Here is a 16,637-nt window from a genome sequence, read left to right as displayed (position 1 = left end):
GGACTTGATGGATGAGGGGACAGATGCACGAGACATTCTGGAGAACAAACTGCTGCCACTGCGCAGGGGTGAGACACGCACGCACGCACGCATGCACGCACGCACACACGCACACACACAAATAGTTTGTTTGCAGGACATATGGAGGTTTCTGCCCAACATGGACGATATACTATAATCAATGCAAGCATACATTCATCAAAGTGTATGTGAAGTGAATGAGAGCCAGCTGGACCTGAACGATTGCAATCTTTGTCATATAATCGGTTCAGGAATATAAAAGAAGACATATGTAACCATGGTAACCGGACAATCATGTCAATGATCTGTCAATCAATCGGATTGTCGGATGTCAATCATTTACGTGATGTCATAGTTTGTTTTCTAATAACGTTTTTATTGAGCGGCAAGTATCGTTTCTGGCTTGGTAGTATCGCGAGATTTGGTTATCAGACTGACAGTCTTGTGATACTTTGGCACGTTCAGAAACATGCTGTACCACTACCACGTGCTGTTTACATGTGGCTTTTCCTTAACTAGACCTGTACGTGCCCGTCGGCTACCGGCCTACTTGAGAACGATGCAACTTGGGAACCTAATAATACCCGTTGTCAACTTGTCATAGCACCCGTTTTAATTGTCTGTCTGTGTCCCACATGGAGATCTCTGTATATGCCTGTGTGTGAAGAGTTCAAACTGACTGACTGTGAAAAGTGGACTCAGTTTGCCCTCTTCAGACACAGGCAGATACAGAAATTTACCTTTGAACTTTGTGTGTACTACTGCCCCCTTCAGGCTACATAGGAGTGGTGAACCGCAGTCAGAAGGATATTGATGGGAGGAAAGATATCCGTGTTGCTTTGGCTTCAGAGAGGAAGTTCTTCCTGTCGCACCCTGGCTACAGACACATGGCTGAACGTATGGGCACACCTCACCTCCAGAAGACACTCAACCAGGTAAAGGCTGATTTACACCGGGAAGTCACATACCGAAAATAACACAGAAACAATCGTATGAGCTTGTAGATCTGCTATTTTCCTTGCATGACACAGCATAGAACCAAGTATAAATGTGGCATTCAATGTGCACAATCACACACATATTTGAATTACAAACAAAAACTGGATGGACAGATGCCAACAAACACCAACTGTACAATAAATGCCTTCCAAAAAATGAACACATGAAATTAGAGTGAAATACCCAGTTTATACAGCTTGATCAATACTCATGCAAATGTAATAGAAGTTGTTGTAATAACTGCCTAATTGTATTGTCTGTCATTACGTACTGTCACACCCAAGTAAGAACCTCACCCCACAGCTGGGGATGATTGTAAAAAGAGAATGTATGATGTAAAGAAAATGTACATGCATTTTAACTTAAAGGCCTTGTTCCAAAACACATCAGATTAAAAATGGTAAACTTAAACTTGTCTTGCACGTTAATTTTTTCTACTTTAATTATTGTTGTCTAACTCTTGATCTTTCTTCACTTTTTCCCTCCTCAGCAACTGACCAATCACATCCGGGACACATTGCCAGGGTTACGTAACAAGCTACAAAGCCAGATGCTGTCGCTGGAGAAGGAGGTGGAGGAATACAAGAACTATCGCCCTGATGATCCAACACGGAAGACCAAAGCACTGCTTCAGTCAGTACATACACATTTTAATACTTTATTTGAATGCAAAGCAAAGTTAAGCAAAGTTACTATATTTACCCAGGGTAACTGGACTAAGCATCAGATACTTGTTTACAGCCAGGCCCTGCTCATAGAACATTTCATGGTAGTGGTTCAATGCCTTGCTCAAGGGCACTTCAGCGGTGGTAATTTTAACGTGCCGGTCCGGGGATACAAACTGGCGACCTTCCGGTATCAAGACCGCTCCGCAAACCGTTCGGCCACCGCTGCCAATTTGATGTTACACATCAAATACTGTGTAACTTAACAGGGAAACAAACAAATGTGACAGGGTTAGACAATTCATGGACACCGAAGGGAACATATAGCACCTTCTCAGTGGTATAATTTACCTAGGGTTGCTGGGTTATGTAAACCCATATGCAGGATTTCACCGCAAGGGGCCACTCCGACTGGCAAGGATTTGTTTTATGTTTAGTCAGGAAATGACAGAGATTGATTCAGCTTAATTCAACACGTTAAATATGGGGAAACACGAAATTAGGAGAAAGGTACGCTGAGCTCGCACACGCACACACATTGGGCCACACTCGTGGCAGGCCCCTTTGATCTGAAAACCCATGTGGAAAAAGGTCCATTTACGTCACTGCACCTTCTCCTCCACACAGCCAAGCTGCCTTTGACAGTTGAAACAGCAGTATTTGGCAAACTGTTTGGCTTTGTTATTTGTTCAGGCCATTCATGGTAAGTTTCATTTTAGAGACATGTAAGAAATAATGAAAAAGTCACCTCACTCTTGCCACTATGCCCATTACATTTATAAATGTTTATATACACGTTCCAAGGCTTACATTACAAATAGGAGTATGCATAGTCGACATCTGTACCCACTTTTGCAAGTATGCACAAACACATTCCAAAATGGAAATCCATTTTGCTCCGTGTTAACATGGTACAGGATGGTGCAGCAGTTCGGCGTGGACTTTGAGAAGTGCATTGAGGGATCTGGAGATCAGGTGGACACCTCCAACTTGTCTGGTGGAGCCAAGATCAACCGCATTTTTCATGAGCGCTTCCCCTTCGAACTCGTCAAGGTAAAATGTGGCATGCTTTTTTTTGTAACTATGAGGTCTTAACATTTTAACACATACTACATGTTCCAAACTTGCATAATATAATATGTGTTATTGTAATTTGTGCATGTTTTTATCTGGTGACATTTTGAAATTGTGTGTGTGTGTGTGTGTGTGTGTGTGTGTGTGTGTGTGTGTGTGTGTGTGTGTGTGTGTGTGTGTGTGTGTGTGTGTGTGTGTGTGTGTGTGTGTGTGTGTGTGTGTGTGTGTGTGTGTGTGTGCATGCTTGTGTGTGTCAGATGGAGTTTGATGAAAAAGAACTGAGGAGAGAGATCAGCTACGCCATCAAGAACATCCATGGAGTCAGGCAAGTTGACAGAAAAACACCCCATTCCTTTTATACACTGGCTCTCGTCATCTTTGTGTCTGCCAGTCTGTCTGTGTCTGTGAGCTTGTTTGTGTAGCTGTCTACCCCTGCAAGGTGATACAGGCCGAAATTACTCTGTGCTCATCTTGTTTTCTCCATTTCTCCATGTTTTCCACATTTTCTGAACTGCCCTCAATTTTCACTTATCCCATTTCCATGTATGTTTGTCTTCCTCCGCTTTTCTCTCTCTCTCTCTCTCTCTCTCTCTCTCTCTCTATCTCTACAATATCTCTCTTGGTCTGTATCATTGCCTGTTCATTCCGTCCTTGCTGTCCTGTCCTTTTGAACTACTGTAAATAGCCTCGCCTCTCCATCTGTGTGCCTCTCTCCTCTCGTGCATCTGTCCCTCCCGCTCCATGCGTCCATCAGTCTGTGTGTCCGTCCGCCTGTCATTACGTCCTTTAGGACAGGCCTGTGTGTGCATCCCAGACCCGGCCCTTCTCCATGTCTCCATCTGTCCCTGTGTCTGTCTCTGTCGTTGCGTCCTTCAGGACAGGCCTGTTCACTCCAGACCTGGCGTTTGAAGCCATAGTGAAAAAGCAGATCATTAAGCTGAAAGCGCCCTGTGTGAAATGCATCGACCTGGTCATCCAGGAGCTCATCAACACAGTCAGACAGTGCACCAATAAGGTATTACGGCATGGTCAACCGCCCCTTGCCTGCCCGGCTGCCACCACCAAACCATAGAGCAGTGATTCTCAAACGTTTTAAGTTCAAGGACTCCCAGTTTGGTCTGACCCCATAACTCTGAGTGTACATGGAACCAAATGGAACGGGTCCATTTGGTTCCATTTGTACACTCTCTTCAGAGTTACATACACATAAGGGTCTATTTGGTTCCTAACTATCAATAATTTAGTTGGGGACCTCCTGGAACCCCCCAAGGACCCCTGGGGGTCCCCAGACCCCACTTTGAGAACCATTGCCTTAGAGCTGATGCCCACCAGTTAAGATGGAGAACCTAGTTTGTTCCACTCTGTTCTCTACTGTTAGGCATCGGTACAGCAAAACCCATCGGTACAGTCCATTGTGGCTCTGGCTGCATCTCAGTGCATTGGTGTGGTGTTTCTGTTGGGGTGTTTAGTGTAAAAACACATGGGCTACTTTCTCCTCTTTTTTAGCTAAGCTACAGGTCGCCACTGTGAGAAGTGGAAGCATGCACGATTGCACGTCCACAAACGCATGCGCGCATGCACGTGCACAACCACACATTGCACACACAACGAAATGTATGCACTGCTCAGTGTAATTATGTTTGGGTGGTATAATTATTTTAAGCAGTTCCTGGCTTCTAAGTGTTTGGGGAAATCTTCAACTTGTCCTTGTTTAGAAGAAATGTTGTAGAATTAACTTGACCTAAATGCCAGTCTGTTTTTGCTATTCTCATTCTTGTCCTTTAAACTTTGTATCATTCTCTCCCTTTTCAAACCGTTCCAAACGGTTCTGGCTTCCCATTTTTCCATTCCTCGCCTGTACTCTTCACCGTGACGTTCTCCCTCACCTTCCATTAAAACTCAAACTCCCATGATGCCTCACCACAGGACAGGCCTGTTCACTCCAGACCTGGCGTTTGAAGCCATAGTGAAAAAGCAGATCATTAAGCTGAAAGACCCCTGTCTGAAATGTGTTGACCTGGTCGTCTGTGAGCTTGCCGCACTGATCAGGAAGTGCTCTGAAAAGGTAAACTGGTACAACAGAGTAATAGAAAACATAGAGTGTAAGTGGAGGGACAGAAGCCAGAACAAAGGGAATGCACTCAATTCAGACCATAGCAAAGCATTGATACATGAAAAGGGAAGAGTCATAGAAAGCAAGTCGAAACAAGCATCAAAGACAAATGGCAGATATCTATGTCTGCCGTCTAGTCACCTCTACCCCTGGGCAAGGTTATTATAGTTTAGCATTTTTCATTACCTTTATTTCTATTTTGTTTTGACATTAATTTTGATTTGTTTTTTATAGTGGGGGTTCTAGTTTAGATTAGTTTTTATTGTGTGAAAAAAAACGCTTAGTTTTAGTTGAGGTTTTAATAGTTTTAGTGTTCATTTTAGTTTTCTATTGTAATATGGGGTAGCCAGGGCAACTGGATACTGACAGCCTACAACTAAGGACATTTCCTCAGTTCATTTGTAAACACAAAATACAGTTTCAGTTAGTTGTGGTTTTTTGAAAGCCTTGCTTTTATTTTGATCTCAGTAAACTATAACTACAGTATAATAACCCTGGGTTGCTTGTTTAAAAGGCTTAATTCACCCTCACTTGCTATCCATCTCACTGCAGCTGAGTGGATGACTGTCCTTGTGTTGGTGTTGAACTGACCTATCCAGAAGGCTTCATCCCCCTTTGATTGTGCTCCCCCACCCCATGATGTTCCTACCAACCACTCACACCCTGCCTCACTTATCTTATCCAATGAGATCTCCTTACTCACAAAAATAATAATTAAAATGCTTCTTAGAAATGTCACTACACGGTGGCACAGTCGGTAGTGCTGTCGCCGCACAGCTAGAAGGTCCTGGGTTCGATTCCTGGTGTTCCCTCCTCTGCGTCATCAGAAAGGGCCTTTCTGTGTGGAGTTTGCATGTTCTCCCCGTGTCCCCTAGGGTAGGTACCCTCACAAAAACATGCAGTAATCCTGGTCTCTAAACTACCTCCCCCTGGCCAGCCGGGGCGCCTGATGGAGGGGAAAGGAACTGGTCGGAAAATAACGTGTTCCTTCCACGCGCAACGTCCGGCCGGGGAAACTCCCCTATCAGGTGAAAAGAAGCAGCTTGGACTCCTCGTGCATAGAAGGAAGCATGAGGTCAGTCAGCTGCCCCCCCAGGTTGGCAGAGGACGTGTAGCGCCCAGGATTACATTCGATAATTCACACTGGGTGAAAAAATGGGTTACAAATAATTTAAAAAAAAGAAATGTCACTACCACAAGAGTAGGGTGGCTGTCTTTCACCCTGTGTTGTCAAGGAGGAAAGGTATTTTTTGTGTGTCTCTGACACTACTTTTTCATATACCTGTGACCTGTGTTATTGGCCATGAAATCAAATAACCATCCACCCCTACTTTATCCAATCTTCACCTCTTCATATGACCGATCAACAAACTTATCTTCATTTTCTGGACTCTAACTTTTTTCAACGCACCTTATTACATTTTTCCTGAAGTCCACTATCAGCTTGAAATAATTAAACAGCTGTCATGTTTGTTCTGTAGCTTAACCAAGCCTTATTTCAAATAAATTGTAAAAATTGCTGCTCTGCAGTACTTTGTGAACTTTTCACCACTTCTGAGACTTTTCTGTATTATTATTAATTGACAGATTTCACATATGCCCAAACTAAATATCGGCGTCAGGGTGAAAGTGATTTAAATAATAAATGTACGTATTTGAAATGATGAAATCCACGGCTGTGGTCTCAGTTCTATCCTTGCGTAGCCAGACGAAGCTGCCTTTGCAATGCAAATTGCCCCAGGCAGATTCACAGTGATATTATCAGGCTATACTCAAGGCTATCTCAGTTCAGCATTACAGAATATGATGCTCCCCACCTCAAGCTAATAGTGGAATACTTAGTGCATCCCTGAATACTTCCAATCCCCGATGCTTGCCTGGCTGCACAAAAGAATGACCTGCATGTTTTTGTGTTAATATTTACAGTCACTGGGTGGGTACAGCTCACAGCTGCCATTGCTTTCTTAGTAGTGTTTTGGTGCAACACTGTAGGCATGCATGAGTGTACACAGTACCATGTAGTGCCAGTACCTGCAGCTGTGTGTGTGTGTGTGTGTGTGTGTGTGTGTGTGTGTGTGTGTGTGTGTGTGTGTGTGTGTGTGCGTGTGTGCGTGTGTGCGTGTGTGCGTGTGTGTGTGTGCGTGCGTGCGTGCGTGCGTGCGTGCGTGCGTGTGTGCGTGCGTGTACCGCAGGTGAACTCATACCCTCGACTGAGAGAGGAGATTGAGAGAATTGTCACTACTTACGTCAGAGAGAGAGACGGCAAGACCAAAGACCAGGTGTGTGTGTGTGTGTGTGTGTGCGTGTGTCCTTATTTTCTTATAACAAGGCATAACACACAATGGCCTACAACAATTACAATTACGGTAATATCATCATTGTAACAATTATGCGTTAAAAAAGGTGTGTGTGTGTGTGTGTGTGTGTGTGTGTGTGTGTGTGTGTGCGCGCGCAAGTGAGAGAGCTACAGTAGGGAGGCATATAGTATTTGCATGTATTTGCATGTTATGCCTGCGTAATCAACTCATGTTTTGGCTGAGGCAGGTTCTGCTGCTGATTGATGTTGAGCTTTCCTACATCAACACCAACCACGAGGACTTCATTGGTTTTGCCAAGTAAGACACCTTCATCATAGAATTATATTCAAGATTACGGAGAAGTGTAGAGTGCGTATCTCTGGATTTGATTATGTAGGCAGAGTACAGCTGGTTTTACTAATAGGTAGTCAGGTATAAGATAGTCCCTCATTAGAGTACAGCTGGTTTTACTAATAGGTAGTCAGGTATAAGATAGTCCCTCATTAGAGTACAGCTGGTTTTACTAGTAGGTAGTCAGGTATAAGATAGTCCCTCATTAGAGTACAGCTGGTTTTACTAGTAGGTAGTCAGGTATAAGATAGTCCCTCATTAGAGTACAGCTGGTTTTACTAATAGGTAGTCAGGTATAAGATAGTCCCTCATTAGAGTACAGCTCGTTTTACTAGTAGGTAGTCAGGTATAAGATAGTCCCTCATTAGAGTACAGCTGGTTTTACTAGTAGGTAGTCAGGTATAAGATAGTCCCTCATTAGAGTACAGCTTGTTTTACTAATAGGTAGTCAGGTATAAGATAGTCCCTCATTAGAGTACAGCTGGTTTTACTAGTAGGTAGTCAGGTATAAGATAGTCCCTCATTAGAGTACAGCTTGTTTTACTAATAGGTAGTCAGGTATAAGATAGTCCCTCATTAGAGTACAGCTGGTTTTACTAGTAGGTAGTCAGGTATAAGATAGTCCCTCATTAGAGTACAGCTTGTTTTACTAGTAGGTAGTCAGGTATAAGATAGTCCCTCATTAGAGTACAGCTGGTTTTACTAGTAGGTAGTCAGGTATAAGATAGAAAAAAATTGGTTGCAAAATCGTGGGATACAAATTTAAAGTAAAAAAAAAAAGAAAGAACCATTGATCCTCCCTTTACTGATTCGTTTTAGAAATTACTTTTAGATTTTGCAAATTATCTGCTAAAAGCACATCTCAGTCTTGCCCCTTCCTACTTTGAATTCAAGAGCACTGTTTCAGATCCTCTGGCATGACCCGTCTGGCTGTTCCAAAGTCTAAAAGACAGATGGCAAAAGGGCATCTGTCTTTGGGCATTTGCTACTAGGGCTACTAGATTGTGTGGAACAACTTGCCTATGGATATTAGGCTTGCTAACTCAGTATTCTTGTATTCATTATTTTCATTATTTGTTTGAACATGTTACAAATTATTATTATTATTTGAGTGCTATTTGAGTGCACTTAAGCATCTCCAACTGATCCAAAATGCCGCAGCTCGCTTGGTCTTCAACCAGCCAAAATTCTCACATGTCTCCCCCCTGCTCCGCTCCCTCCACTGGCTCCCGGTCGCTGCCCACACAGAATACAAAACTCTGATGCTGGCATTCAAAGCAACCAAAGATATGGCTCCCCCATATCTTGCAAGTATGATTGAACCCTACTAAAAACGCCGGGACAACGCTCCACACGTCCCAAACTCTTCTCCCTTCTGGCTCCAAAACTGTGGAATGCACTTCCCGTTGCAGTCAGAACTGCAGCATCACTCCCAATCTTCCGCCGTAGTCTGAAAACCCACATTTTCAGACTCCATCATGGCCCATAGCACTTACCCTACCCCCTTAGATAGCATTTCTGTAGACTTAGATATAATTTGATACAGACTTATAGCATGTTATGTAGACAGCACTATAATTGCATTGTATGTAGTCATAGCACATCATATTACATATGTATAGCATAGTATATGTATAGTTTATATGTATAGTTTCATTATATAGATATTCCACTGTTACGTTCTTAGCTTACGGTACGCATATTTCATGATAAATGCTTTTTTATGTGATGTATTCCCATGCTTTTTTGTTCTTGCTTAATGTAAATTGCTCTGGATTAAGAGCGTCTGCTAAATGCCTAAATTGTAAATTGTATGTACTTGTGTAATGTCCCTCCTGCTCCTGCAGTGCCCAGCAAAGGACTGCTACGAACACCAGCAAGAAGAGGGTTATGCCTAATCAGGTATTTGAAACTACACATATTAAAGGACCACTTCAACACTTTTCAACATCTCTTCATATAATTGGTCCTCACTAATGTTCATGATAAAACACCACCATTTTTTCCTACTCAGTCTGTGTCTCATAGGAGGGCTTTGGGCAGTTCGGACACCCATCCACCAGTGACATCATCATTAGGCAGATTTTCTTTTAAACAAGATTTGTTTTAAAATATATTTAGATTTGTATTATCGTGAGAACGATGGCTTCAACTTTTGCATTGCAACTTTTCAGGAAAAGAAAGCCTGCTGTTTCTATTAGCTTGGATTCACCATCGATGATGTCACTGGTGGACGGGTTTCTGAACTGCCCACAGCCTTTCTATGAGACACAGACTGAGTAGGAAAAAATGGTGGTATTTTATCATGAACATTAGTGAGGACCAATTATAGGAAGAGAAGTTGAAAAGTGGTGAAGTGGTCCTTTAAGTCTCACTGTAAGCTTCATCAAAAAGGAAAGTTTTTAGTCTAGTCTTAAACGTACAATAGAAAGGGTGTCTGCCTCACGGACCAAAACTGAGAACATTCCACAGTTGAGGAGCCTGATACGTGAATTCTCTTCCTCCTTGATCTACTCTTCTTAGATATTCTAGCCAGGAACCTCAAGAAAACGTACATACTGAGCATGTTCTAGCAGTTACAAGGCACAATGAGCTCTTAAACATATGATGGTGTCTGACCATTAAGAGCTTTGTAGGTGAGGGGGAGAATACTAAATTTGATTCTCTATTTTACCACGAGCCAGTGCAGACAGCAGAGGCCAATGGAGGAGTGATATGACCTCTTTTTCTAGTACTTGTCAGTACATCTGACGCGCAGCAGCGTGTGTATAGGCGCCAGGTTGAAAGTAGTTCAGAGAAGACGTTATATGTTTTCCTGAAAGAGGAAAGAGAGTGTATGACATACAGCTTGGACAGCCCAGACTGGCATATGAGGGCAAACTAAAATGTCAGCTTACGTATTTGTCTGTCTCTGTCCTTTCTGTCACCTTGCCCGTCAGTCGGGCGGCTGGATGGATGAAGAGAAGGTGATTTTATGAGAGTGTGTCCTTGGTGTTTTTCGTTGCTCTGTGTTTGGGGTGTGATATCATGGGCCTTGTTCTATGCTTGATGAGTATGTCTTTGTATATCGCACCACAATATGCACATTTTCAAACACGTATGGTTGTGCTTCTTCTGAATGTTGAATTTAATTTGCTGACATGTTATTAGAGCCGACACGGAACAGTGAATATGTTCAGTGTTGTCAGTCTTGTTTGTGGAGTTTTACACTTGTATTTCTATATATACTGTAGCAGAAATAGCCGATCTGCAAGTTCACAACCCGTCACAAGCTTGTGTATCTGCTATTTTCACAAAATATCCGCCATACTGTATAATGACTTGCCCAAAATAGGGACAGTAGGGTCCAAGCATGGTTAAAGTAGGCTACATTAATGATTTAGTGTTGATGTGTCAGACAGTTTAGAAACAGCTGTAAACTGGTGGAGTTTTGTGTTCAGGTGATTCGAAGGGGCTGGCTCACTATCAACATCAGCATCATGAAGGGAGGTTCCAAGGACTACTGGTTTGTCCTGACAGCAGAATCATTCTCCTGGTATAAGGACGAGGAGGTAAGAGTGTGTGTGTGTGTGTGTGTGTGTGTGTGTGTGTGTGTGTGTGTGTGTGTGTGTGTGTGTGTGTGTGTGTGTGTGTGTGTGTGTGTGTGTGTGTGTGTGTGTGTGTGTGTGTGTGTGTGTGTGTGTGTGTGTGTGTGTTTGTGTGTGTGTGTGTGTGTGCGTGCCGCGTGGTGCGTGCGTGGTGCGTGGACATGCAAATCCTTTGGCTTTCAAAATTGGACAAAAATGACTTTTCAATCAAATTATTTGTACACATATGCAAATTATGCATGAATGCATGCATGTGAGCTGTGATGATTCCTACATCAATCATCAAACGCGTGCCTGCCTTTCCACAGGAGAAAGAGAAGAAGTACATGCTTCCTCTGGACAACCTGAAGCTAAGAGACATGGAGAAGGGCTTCATGTCCAGCAAGCATGTGTTCGCTATATTCAACACTGAACAGAGGTGTGTATGGAGTTTCCGTGTGCAAACGGGGCACTACAGACAATTCATTGTTCCTGTCCTTTTGTTCATATTTCCTTTTGCCGTGTGTGTGTGTGTATGTGTGTGTGTGTGTGTGTGTGTGTGTGTGTGTGTGTGTGTGTGTGTGTGTGTGTGTGTGCGAGCGCACTTGTGTGTTACAGGAATGTTTATAAGGACTTGCGTCAGATTGAACTGGCCTGTGATACCCAGGAAGATGTAGACAGTTGGAAGGCCTCCTTTCTCAGAGCTGGAGTTTATCCTGAAAAAGACCAGGTGCGGAGAAGTTCAGACACATGCACACACGAGAACACACACAAACAAATATGAAAAGAAAACCTCTTATTTGTTTAATCTAAGAATAAATCAATACAATAATCGTTAACAAAATTATAGTTGCAGCCCCAGTAGCCTCTCCTTCATTGATCGACTATATTCACTCAGCGGCCATTTTGTTCATACATCACTCTCTGGGTGGGGAAACCTCACCCTAACTCATATATAAGAAGACGAAATGACCATGGTGTGAATGTACTCTGTAGTCTGTATATGGTTAATAGACCCAAAGAAATACTGACATCTGCTCCATTATGGCTTTCATCTTTCTCATCTGAATGTCTGATCTAAACCTACGCCTGCCTCCCATCCCACCACCACCTCCCTCATTGAGTCCTCAATCTAACCCTACGCCTCCCTCCCATCCCACCACCACCTCCCTCATTGAGTCCTCAATCTAAACCTACGCCTGCCTCCCATCCCACCACCACCTCCTCCCATCCCACCACCACCTCCCTCCCATCCCACCACCACCTCCCTCATGCAGGTTGACAGCGAGGAGGTGAATTATCCAGGGGACACTGTGTCCATGGACCCTCAGCTGGAGAGGCAGGTGGAGACCATCCGTAACCTGGTGGACTCCTACATCGGCATCGTCAACAAGTCCATCAGAGACCTCATGCCCAAGACCATCATGCATCTCATGATAAACAGCGTATGTCTCTCTCTCTCTCTCTCTCTCTCTCTCTCTATCTCTCACCGTCTTTACCTATCTCTCTCTATCTCTCACCCTCTTAACTCTCTATCTCTTTCTCTCTCTCTACCTTCCCTTGTTTCTTATGAGCAACTTGCTAACTTTGTATTAGAGCAACTACATAATTATGTGTGGAAAATTATTATTATTTTATTATTATGAGGTTCACCACCACATTTGGTATGAATTTAGAGAAAAATGGCTGCTGTATGTCCATTAGGACCTGCTGTTCTGTATTGTGTACACTAGACCTGTACGTGCCCGTCGGGCCGGCCTACTTGAGAGCGATGCAACTTGGGAACCTAATAATACCCGTTGTCATAGCACCCGTTTTAACTATCTGTCTGTGTCCCACATGGAGATCTCTATCTGTCTGTCTGCCTGTGTCTGAAGAGTGACTGTGAAAAGTGGACTGGTCAATTGGCAGGTGTGGGCTGGAAATTGCACAGGTGAGGGGATTTAGGCTGATTAGGCCCACTGGCAGAGCCTGACCAGAGCTTTTTGTGGTGGTTCTGGAGAACCGTGGGTCCGACCAACTCGATACTGAGCACTGCACTCCCTGCGAGGGTGTGGAACACGTGTGTCGAATTTGAAGTCGGTGGGGCAAACGGTTCTCGAGTTAGATGCATTACAACCGTACACACACGCAGACAGACAGACACACACACAGAGAGACGTGGCGCATTTATAGTAAGATGATGTATCGACCCCACAGGCTAAGGACTTCATCCACTCTGAGCTGCTGGCCTACTTGTACTCTGCCGGAGACCAGAACAGCCTGATGGAGGAGTCAGCAGACCAGGCCCAGAGGAGAGACGAGTTGCTGAGGATGTACCACGCCCTGAAGGAGGCCCTAGTCATCATAGGGGACATCAGCACCACCACCATCACTGCCCCCTTACCACCGCCGGTGGATAACAGCTGGTTGGCTAAAGAGCCCAGGTAATACAGCAGTGCACACACACAGACATGTATAGGACTGTATGTACGGACAGAAGCCTGAACATACCGTAGCGTAGACATTCTTTCCCAGCTCAGTTCCAAAATGAATACTGTGGCTTACAAAAAATATTTACTAAGAATGGAGAGTATGCACATGCATCACTTTTCCACCGTGAGAAGTTTTTCCCTCTAGACTGAGGGGCAAAACATTGAGCAGCATGGAGCATTGGAGTTTGGAAGAGCTTGTTGGAAATCACTCGCCGGTTTCGCATACCACCAGTTTCTAAATTGCACATAATGCAGGACGCTGCAAGACGTTGCGTTATTGAAAACGAGCGCTTCCAAACTATCCAATTTCAAGGTGGTCAGTATCATGTCTTCGATGCATATCGTCGTCGCCTGGTGGAAGCCTTACATGTGGAAAAAATAACCTGTGTTTCTGTCGACAATCAGAGATACAGAAATATATGTTTAGGATTCTTTGAATCCTATGTAGTCATTATTTAGTCACACGCTCTAGTTAATACTCTTGGTTGAATATTTATACATAAAAGCACAGCCAGACTTAACCGCTTTGAACTGGAATTTCAAAATTAGCTCATCTACAAGCTCACAAAATGTTGCAATCTGACGCCTTGTGAGTTTGTAGATGGTGATTTCTGCTACTTTTGTGTGACACTGTAGTATGACGAATTAGTAAAATTAGGAAAAAAGTAAAAACTTGAAGTATGGACAATCGGACATGCAAGCTTTCTGCCCGACAGAAACGATATCTACAGTATGTTTGTAAATTAAACTGATCATTGGTATCCAGTCCTCCCCCAGCGTCCCGCCCTGCGCCAGCTACAGCGCCACCTCCAACCCGCCCCCCAGCAGTAAGGGGGCCCACTCCGGGCCCTCCGCCGCCTCTCAACCCCTCACCTGCCTTTGCAGCACCACCCATCCCTTCCAGACCCGGCCCAGACCCCAACAATGGCGCCGCCCCTCCCCTCATACCTTCCAGACCGGCCCGTGTACCCCCAGCCTTGCCCCCAGGCATCCCAAGGTAGGACCCCACACACTCACGCATGCACGCATACACACACACACACACACACACACACACACACACACACAGACTTGTGCATTTATAGTTAGATATGTACTGTACTACTGTAATTAATGTATCCACCTCCTTACTGACATGTTTGCACTATTGGTGAGATGCGAAAATACTTTTCGCTGTGCTGTACTTGTACTGTACATTGACAATAAATTGAATCTCAATCTCAATATATATAAATATAAACTACTGTACCACCACCCTGAATGTTTAATGTACTTCTCCCATGAGATAATGTATTAAACTTATGTATGATGTGAAGTGTATCTGACTCTATTTGCCTCAACAATTACTAATTGATACAGAATTCCACGACAATAGCTAATAATTTTGCCGTGCATGTTTATTTTTGCTCCACCCCCGGCCCGTCTCCCTGTCTCCCTGTCTGTCTCCCTCCCTCCCTCCCTGTCTGTCTCTCTCTCTCTCTCTCTCTCTCTCTCTATGCGTCTCTCTGCAGCAGAAGACCTCCATCTGCTCCCAACCGACCTACAATCATACGTCCTTCAGAGCCATCCCTGCTTGACTAAAGACACATACACACACACACGCACGCACACACATATGTCGCGCGCACACACACACACACACACACACACACACACACACACACACACACACACACACTTGTGCATTTATATACACATATGCACACTTTACCATTGCATTCCTTTATAATCTGTACCTCATCATGTAAACTATGTTTACATGTTGCACATGTTCCTATATTTCTGTTGTGGGGGTTTGAAGTCCTTTTATGTATTTGATGTATCTTCTTACTTCTTGCATTGTTGACATTTGTAATCTGAGGCTGTTATACCCATACCCTGCATTTCTGAAGCATCATCTATGAAATTGATTGTTTTTTTGTTTTTTGTTTTTTGTTTTTAATTATGTTTAACATCCATGAAGTGTTCTGCATTATGAAAAGGGTGAGAGTAATTACTTTCTTGACATTCCAGTTGTAAACCAGGAAATCACATTGAACCTAATATTCGCTGACTTTATTGGAAATAATGAAACATTTCTGAAAAGAGTGACGTTTAACATGTTTATGCAATGATAATGCTGCACAATTATTGTTTGCAAGAAAACACTCCTTTTTAATGTTAATATTTGAAAGAAATGTACCGTATTAGATTATCCGATTTTGGTTAGTTACATCATACACTAATTTACTTGGAATGCTGGCAAACAAGAATTTCATATTAATTGTTTCTAAGCGCTGATGACTGGAAATGCTAAATGCTGGTTTTGCTCAAATATAAGTGTTCTAGGCAAGTAAGCAATGAAATGAGTCTGCCTCAATACTGTGTGCGCTCAACCACTTTAAACCTGGCATCCCTAATTAAGTAAAAATGAATTCTACATTTTTCGAAATAGCACAAATTAAATAGTCCCTATTATGTGGCACGTTGTGAGCTTGTAGATAGGATATTTTCACTGTTGTCTTATGACCAAGTATACTCGTATAGGACTGAAGTGGTTAATTAGTTTGATCAGTGCATTTATTGACTCATTGTCAGCCTATAAATATAAACTCTGGTTACTTTACTGACCAATCATATTCAGGGCAGGGGAGGAAATGTTTTTGAGTACATTATTGAGTGTTAGTTATTGGTGAGCTTACTGTCCATTAGTTCAGGTAATTGTGACTTTATCCAGTCAACTGACAATAATCTTCAGTAATCTCTAATCTTATTGCCTTTCTACTCCATCATTGCTCTATGCAGTAAAAGTTTTTTTCCTTTTAAGAAATTCTTAAAACCTAGGAACCAAGTGCCTCTTACATCCAAAGCTGTCCTTATGTATCGAAGCAGTGCTTGAAAAGCCTTAACAAACTAAAATGTGTATGATTCATGGGTTACTTCAGGAAGGTGTGTACAAACACATAATAAAGGGATACAACAAATGCGTGTTGTGGTGGCTGATGTATTTACTTGATATATTCCACTGAGCTTCAATGTGTTGTGATTTCTGTCCATCCATCTCTACACACATCCACAGATTGTACACCTGACCTGAG

General features: G+C 43.2%; 1 protein-coding gene across 3 annotated transcripts in view; it reads left to right on the top strand.

The window, feature by feature from the left end:
* LOC306922367 (dynamin-2-like) overlaps positions 1 to 16,525 on the top strand; it is a 22,823-nt gene extending 6,298 nt beyond the window's left edge. Inside the window, exons 5-20 of one of the 3 annotated variants that reach the window (XM_079499909.1) lie at positions 1 to 68; positions 796 to 956; positions 1,511 to 1,653; positions 2,603 to 2,738; positions 3,017 to 3,084; positions 4,686 to 4,824; positions 7,065 to 7,151; positions 7,417 to 7,487; positions 9,368 to 9,422; positions 10,961 to 11,071; positions 11,416 to 11,525; positions 11,705 to 11,816; positions 12,364 to 12,531; positions 13,286 to 13,512; positions 14,327 to 14,557; positions 15,075 to 16,525. The exon at positions 1 to 68 is cut by the window's left edge and continues 31 nt beyond it. In XM_079499909.1, the coding sequence (XP_079356035.1) occupies positions 1 to 68; positions 796 to 956; positions 1,511 to 1,653; positions 2,603 to 2,738; positions 3,017 to 3,084; positions 4,686 to 4,824; positions 7,065 to 7,151; positions 7,417 to 7,487; positions 9,368 to 9,422; positions 10,961 to 11,071; positions 11,416 to 11,525; positions 11,705 to 11,816; positions 12,364 to 12,531; positions 13,286 to 13,512; positions 14,327 to 14,557; positions 15,075 to 15,141 (1,954 nt within the window). In that variant the 3' untranslated portion in view covers positions 15,142 to 16,525. Of the gene's footprint in view, positions 69 to 795; positions 957 to 1,510; positions 1,654 to 2,602; positions 2,739 to 3,016; positions 3,085 to 3,635; positions 3,775 to 4,685; positions 4,825 to 7,064; positions 7,152 to 7,416; positions 7,488 to 9,367; positions 9,423 to 10,960; positions 11,072 to 11,415; positions 11,526 to 11,704; positions 11,817 to 12,363; positions 12,532 to 13,285; positions 13,513 to 14,326; positions 14,558 to 15,071 lie in introns of all 3 variants that reach the window. The other 2 variants (XM_079499908.1, XM_079499907.1) reach the window with 2 other exon arrangements.
* Positions 16,526 to 16,637: the final 112 nt, after the last annotated feature.

The sequence above is a fragment of the Electrona antarctica genome (genome assembly GCF_951216825.1).
Source record: "Electrona antarctica genome assembly, chromosome: 4".
In the NCBI taxonomy this organism is placed as follows: Eukaryota; Metazoa; Chordata; class Actinopteri; order Myctophiformes; family Myctophidae; genus Electrona; species Electrona antarctica.
The sequence above is the reverse complement of the archived record's forward strand: the minus strand, read 5'-3'. Positions and strand labels throughout refer to the sequence as shown.